A 7,347-nucleotide genomic window follows, 5' to 3' on the forward strand; every position below is an offset into this window, starting at 1 on the left:
TTAGGTCCATAATGCACCGTGAGTTGATTTTTGTATATAGTTAAGAGGTAGGGATTCAACTTCATTTTCATGTAGGTATCCAGTTGTCCCTGCACCATTTGTTGCAAAAGACTATGTTTTCCCCCACTGAATTCCTTATCACCTTCATCAAAAATGATTGACCATAAATATAAGGTTTTATTTCTGGACTTTCTGTTCCATTGATCTCTATGGCCATCCTTTGCCAGTATTACACCATCTTGATTAATGTAGCTTTGTAGTAAGTTTTAAAATTGTGTAGTGTAATTCTTGCAATTTATTCTTCTTTTTCAAGATTGCTTTGCTATTCTGGGTCCTTTCCATGTATATTTTAAAGCTTTTCTATTTCTACAAAAATAGCCTGCTGGAATTTTCATAGGGATTATAGTGAATTTGTAGATCAATCTGTGAGGGATTGCCATCTTACCACTATGGAGTCTTTCAATCCATGAACATGGGATATCTCTTCATTTCTTTAGATCTTCTTAATTTCTCTTAGCAATGTTTTGTATTTTTTGGTGTACAGGTCTTATACTTCATTTGATAGGTTTATTTCTAAGTGTTTTAATTCTTTTTGATGCTGTTGTGAATGGAATTGCTTTCTTAATTTCATTTTCATATTGTCCAGTATGGTTCATTTTAATCTCAAAATGTGTATTGTGTATTTCCCCCAAATTTTGACTATTACTGGCATGTATCGTCTAGTATGGTGTATTATTTCATAGGCCTACAGGAACCAATCACTGATGCATGTCATGGGAACTAAACTCTGGGCAATTCAGTGTGTAGGTGCAGTTTTTGCCCTCAAATAATGAAACTCCTAAAAAATTTAAAGTATGTTAATATAGAAATAGTCCTGAGAATTCAATTTGAAGACATGACAAAATGTTTATAGTAGAGGTCTCTTAATAATGCTGGCTTGTGTTGCTCGACATTTCATTGATTTTTAAAATTTTTATAAATGTACTCCTTTGCACTTAATACATTATCAGTCAGCAAATTAAGTAGATTTTGCTTGTGTTGACACTTCTGGCCTCAAGTTAATGGCTTGTTAGAGTGCTCGTTGTGCTTCTATCACATTGAAAAATGTTATTTAGTGGTTAAAAAAAAAATTGCACCCTGCAGTTATTAGAAGAAAAAGGAGATGTATTTTGCCAGGCTCAATGTACACTGTTTTTCTAGCCTTTCAGTAGACAACCATCATTTAAAATACTTGTTCGTAAGGTGTGATCTTGCAAAATGCCTGTATGTCATAAGATGGGATGATGTATTCTTATACTTTAAAACTGAATAACATTGGGGCTTTTCCAATTGGCTGAAGAAAACTAAAGTCTGTTGTTTCAAATTTTTAGTTTTTCTCTTGTAAAGTTTTTTTTTTTAAATCTTTAGCACCAGCTATTGCTTATTGACTATAAGCATTAATGAACACTAACACAGATGACCGATTGCACATTAATAGAAAAATCTAGATTATCATGCTTGCTTTGACAGCTTATTTTTACTACAGAATGTTGCTGTTTTATATGGTAAAATTAATGGTATTTTGTGTTGCTCTGCCCCTGAGCAAATTGAGGACCACCAAGTTAAGTAAATCATTAGAAAGGGACAGAAATGTGAATATACTATGTGTACTAATTTGCTTATGGACAGCAAAGACCTCTACCAAAATCTATACCCTCAATTTAATGACCACCTTGTATAGCACTTTGAAGCTATAATGAGTAAAAAGCAGTTCTCACTTCTCTTCAACAAAACATAAATGTCAAGTAGACGGTTATTTACCAGAAAATTAGAGAGAGCAAATCAAGAACAGTCTTGTTCACTGTTTTTATAGTTTCTGAACAGATAGATGATTTTTTCCCTGTATATTCTAATACTTAAAGCTATTAAATAAAATCGATGTTTTATAAATCATGTTGAAGTGAGAATGTAAGCTATTAGGTTCCTGGGACATTCTGAGCTTGGATTAATGATGCATGACTTTTCCTCCTGTAGGCATGCTGCAAAGGAAAGTAGAAGAGGTAACACAGGTTTTTGAGGATCATCGTCGCGCAGAGCAAGAACACAATATCAGAATTGCTTTTGATTGAATGACCGTATCTTCAGCATGTTGTTTTGGGATTACACATTATCTACAAATTGTGATGATGTGAAATAGAGTAGTATTCACAATTAACTACTTAATCTTTGGTTGCAGTGAAGTTTGCGTGTGGTTGGTTTGTTGTTTTTTTTTTTTTCCATTTAAATATTGTGCTGTTGAGAATTAAACTGTAGTTTGGCTTTTAGTATTAGCATATCATAACTATATTGGCCCTCTTGGCTCTAGGCAGCAACCTGTTAGATATTGACTCCATGTGTGTAATTCGTATCTTAAATTCTCCTAGATTCCATATTCTACCAGCAGCACACATTGTCCTTCTTCCTTTAACTGGATCATCGAGAAATGTTTGCCAAGAAATAGATGCCAGCCAGCCTTTACTGGGTGCCTGTTAACTTTCAACATATAGTGCTAGATACTGTAGTCTTTTTCCTCAAAGGAACTTACTGTCTAGTTTGAGATATAATTAATGCCTGTCTGTATGAAAACAGTATAGATAATACAAAGAAGTATGTTATTAATTACAGAAAGTGTGCTATAGAAATTCAGAGAAGAGGAAACATTAGAGTGGATTTAGGTCTTGAATTAGGTTATTTTTAAAAGGGTAAAGTTCAGGCAATTCATTTATTTTTGATGTACAGATAACTTGGTATTTTATTTGGTTTTAGCATATGACTTATAGTTGCTGGCTTTTGTGTATTTGTTTGTTTTTCAAGAAAAAGCCTTGTTCTTAGCTTGGGAACAGTCTGATCTCTTGTGTTGCATGTTTTACCTAAGTCATAAATAAAGGTGATATTCTAAAAAATGAATGTATAACATGAAAGCAAACTTATTTAAAAGTTTGTGAGTGACTAGAGCTTAGTTGCTTGTAACTACTGAACTAAATTTCTGTAATACTGACTGCACATGACCATCCCGAGGGGTACATATTACAGGAAGAAAATATCCTTGAAATGAGTATTAGTGATTTTTACCACCTTATATGTAAACTAAATATCAGCTTACATGGCCTTTTCATTCCTACCCAAACTTCTCAAAGTAGCAGTTTATCAGGGAAGTTTTTGTTACCACTCAAAACTTTAGAATATGAAAATAATCCAGAGACCATTTAATTTTGTGGATGATTTCTGTAGGTAAAGAGCTTTTTTGACTATAATCTTGGTTAATCTCCAATTTTTGAGCCTAGTGTTATTTCTGTTATGCCCTAGATAAAGACATTTTCCTAATTGTTTTTGGAGATTTAACTCTTATAAAGTAGTTGGTGTGTGAATTAAGTTCTACATTCAGTAAAAGGTACCTGGTATGTTAGAGGAAACACTGGATTTAGTCTTGTCCCTACTTAATTAACTGGACAAATAATTTCATTTGGGGCATCATCTTTCATCTATCCCATGAAAGCATTTAACCATATGAATAAGGTCTTTCCAAGTAAAAGAAACAAGTTTTCATTTCTCTGAAGTTTTATGATTCCTTTATGTCCTTTCACAAATGATACATGCTTACTCTAAAGTTCCTCAGTAAAATAAGAGAGGCTCAAGTACTCCTACTGAATTTGCACGGGGGAGTTCTAGGGTTTGTTTGTTTGTTTGTTTTTCCAGGACATAGAAGAACAGTGGGTGGAGAGTGGCTTCCAGATCAATACAGTTAACAATTTAAGATTTACTGGTAGATCTCAGTGTACCTGGAGTGGTACAGTGGAATCTGGAGCCTTGGACTAATTCACCTCTAAGGTTCCTTCTGACTTGGGTTCTAACATGTGTCTAGAAGACATGACACTGTTGAACAAATATTAATTAAAAGATCACAAATAACCCATGTTAAGGCAACATTTTTGTTAGGTACTGGAGTCTTGAGCCTCTCCTAACCATTATTAAAGACCAGCTAGGATATTAGCTGAAGGAAGAGTTCTTAAATTTGACACTTTTAGACTTTTCTTCGCCCTTTGAAAAAGATGCTATATTTATTTTCTTTATAACAGCATTTATGCTATCTCATTTGGGGAATTTGAAAGACATGCACAGTTGATTACTCTTAATATTGGATGAGTGATGCTATCCCTCTTCTAGAGATTTTTGGTTTTAGCATCTTCTTCCATATCTGGAAATTATAATTGCTTCATAATGTATTCATCAGAAGTGTGTTGCGAACAAAGCATCTAAAAAGGACAAACACTGAAAATATGTCTATGTTAAGGAAGAACTTCTGGCTTAATTAAATGAACCTTATTAAATTGTCAGAAAGACAAATGAGGCATATTTTTCAGTTTGTCATAAATTCTTCTGGGGTGAAATTGTGAAATTACCTCATGGTAGGATCTCTGTGCTCATGAATAACATCTAGAACTCTCAAAGCTTTTCATAAACTGTCTCAAAGCTTTTATACACTGTCTCCCTTTTAAAGCAGGGAAAGGCATGCTGTGGGGAAATGGAATAGCTATTATTCCACAGTTAATAAGTTTGGCAGAGCTAGAAATAGCCTGTTTTTCCTTCTAGTGCAATTTTCTGAATGTTTGTCCCTTGGTACCAACCACTGGGACTGGCTACAGTTATACACGGGTACAGAGAGTACTTCCTCATGACCTTGCTTTCCAGTTGCAATTCCACCCTACATGTCTCTTTAGCCATTCTCCACTCATCCCACCTAGTGGATTCCTAATAAAGTGTGTATCACTTCTGTGCCAATAGGACGGCTGTCATGTTAGAAGGTGTGTACATGTCTGGTGTTATGATCAGTGTAGTATTTGTTCCACCCTTTGCCACTTCCCCAGGGGGCAAACACACCAGCAACTTCGGCCAATTTTCCCATCTACTTAGTGATCGATGCATCAGTTGGACAGTTTGGTTGAGCAGCAGAATTCAGCCTCACCACCATATAGGATTTACCTGGTACAGGCTCTGGTGTGATCGACACTTTGTGTATGCTTACATTCTGTCTATCCTCTTGTGCCAAAGCCACAAAACAGTACATGTTATATCAGCATTCATTCACTCGTGCACTTCAAGAACATAGTCATTTGCATATAACAGGTTTTGGATAACTCAGAGGCTTTCCATGACCTTTTCAATCTGTAAGAAGTTCTTAGGATAGGAAGCACGATGTCTTCCAGTAGCTGCTCTTTCGTCTTACCCTCTAACTTGAGCATGGAAGTACAGAAAGTTTGGATAAGTTCCGCCGGATAACAGAATATTTGCTCATAGATGACTGCCTATCAAGTGACTTTAAAACCATACTTTTACATAACACTTTACAGTCACCCTGTTCAGAGGTACCATCCCAATTTTACAGATGAGGAAGCTGGCCTAGGCCAGTTAAAGAAACTTGGTGAAACTTACATAGTCTTGTAACTTGCCAAAGCAAACGCTCAAGTCCAGACTGCCTGCTATGTTGTCTCTAACTTTGGGAACTGAGAAATCCAAACAGTGTGTTCCCCAAACACATGATCGTTTTCTTTTTTAATTCTTTGTGGTATAAGAAGCATTCCCTTTAATAAAAAAATATTATCGACTCGGTAATAAATATAATCATGTGATTCAAAAATCAAAGGGTACAAAAAGTGAGTTTTTCCCCGTCCTTTTCGCTAACCATCCAGCTCCCCTACCTGGAAGCATTCACTTATCACCGGTCTATAGGTTTTCCCAGAGGTATTCGATGTATACACAAGCAAATACACACATATAATCCCCCCATTTTTTTTTACACAAATGGAAGCATACTATAGATACTGTTCTGCACCTGGCTATTTATTGTACTAAATATAGTTTATATTGTTCAGTAGCAGTCCATAGAGAACTTAGTCATCTTTGGGACTGCTGCATAGTTTTCCATTGAATGGATTTATTACGTTTGTGGGTATTTAAATTGTTTGCAACATTTTGTCATTATAAACAATGTTGCAGTGAATAATTTTATATATAAAATATATACATATATATCTGTATATGTGTGTGAAATACACATAAAATACATATGTACATACACACATATATATATACTCACACAATTACTTGAGGATATATAGTATTGAGGATACTATTCATAGAGGTTGAATTTCTGTTCTAAAGGGAATGGGGATTTATGGTTTCAATTGTATCCTCACATTACCTTCCATAGAGGTTGTACCAATTTATGTTCCTACCAGCAGTGTAATGAGAGTGCTTAATTTCCCACAATCTCAACAAAAGTAATGTACCCTCAAACTTCTGGATCTTTACTAATCTTGTAGGTGAAAATGTTATTTTAGTGTACTTTTTAAAAATAAACTTCTTTAGAACAGTTTTAGATATACATAAAGGTTGTATTGTACAGAGTTCTATATACCTCCACTCAGTTAACCTTAAGTGTTAACATCTTATATAACTCTGGTATATTTGTCACTTCTAATGAATCTTATTAACTAAAGTGCATAATTTATTCATATTTTTTTAGTTTTTACCTAGAGCCCTTTTTCCGTGCCACAGTCCCATGCAGGATACCACATTACATTTAGTCATTATGTCTTCTTTGGTTCCTTCGGCTGACAGATTCTCAGACTTTCCACGTTTTTGATGACCTGTACAGTTTTGAGGAGTACAGGTCATGTATTTTATAGTCAGTGTACTTTGAAATTTCCATCGCACTTATAAGTGAGATTGGACTTCTTTTCATATACTTAGGGACATTTGTATTTCCATTTCTGGGAACTCAGAGCCCATGGTCTTAACCACTATGCTGTACCTTTCTCCTGATTCAACATAATTATCAACAAAACATTCATACAGACTTCTGATTCTCAGGGTAGGAAGTACAATGTCACGTAAGCTTCTGTTACAGATAGAGGAGAACCATTAATGCAGGTGATGTGGTCAAACTTGTGTCTGATCACGGGCTACACTGCAGAAGCTGGACCTGGGGCCCAACCGGAAACAGCAGGTAGGCCGGATAGTAAGTCCTTGAAAGCAGAAGCAGGGTAGATAGGCATACATTGGAGGAAAAGTAGAGGAGCCAGGATTTGGATGAGACAGTCAGGAAGTCTCAGGTGACTCCTAGCTTTATTAGCTGGATATTTTGGGTGCTGCCGTTAACCTCATTTGAGAAACATTTGAACAATTTACAACATACCCCTTACTCAGTAGGTATTTTCTCTTTCCGTTTCTTTAGCTCTGCGCGACTACAATTCCCAGAGCCCCGCACTCCACCACAATCCCCTTAGAGTCGGCCGCACAGAGTTCTGGGACTTGAAGTCCGCGGCCTAT

The 7,347-nt window shown here is 35.7% G+C and overlaps 1 protein-coding gene across 1 annotated transcript in view; it reads left to right on the forward strand.

Annotated features, from left to right (window-relative positions):
* Positions 1-2,582, forward strand: part of NUP62CL (nucleoporin 62 C-terminal like) — a 42,329-nt gene extending 39,747 nt beyond the window's left edge. The window contains exon 9 of the mRNA XM_028089764.2: positions 2,014-2,582. Within this exon, the coding sequence (XP_027945565.1) occupies positions 2,014-2,108 (95 nt within the window). The 3' untranslated portion in view covers positions 2,109-2,582. The remainder of the gene's footprint in view (positions 1-2,013) is intronic.
* Positions 2,583-7,347: the final 4,765 nt, after the last annotated feature.

Source organism: Eumetopias jubatus, unplaced genomic scaffold, assembly GCF_037043125.1.
Source record: "Eumetopias jubatus isolate StellerSeaLion01/CBP00866 unplaced genomic scaffold, mEumJub1_p1.0 scaffold_11, whole genome shotgun sequence".
Taxonomy (NCBI): Eukaryota; Metazoa; Chordata; class Mammalia; order Carnivora; family Otariidae; genus Eumetopias; species Eumetopias jubatus.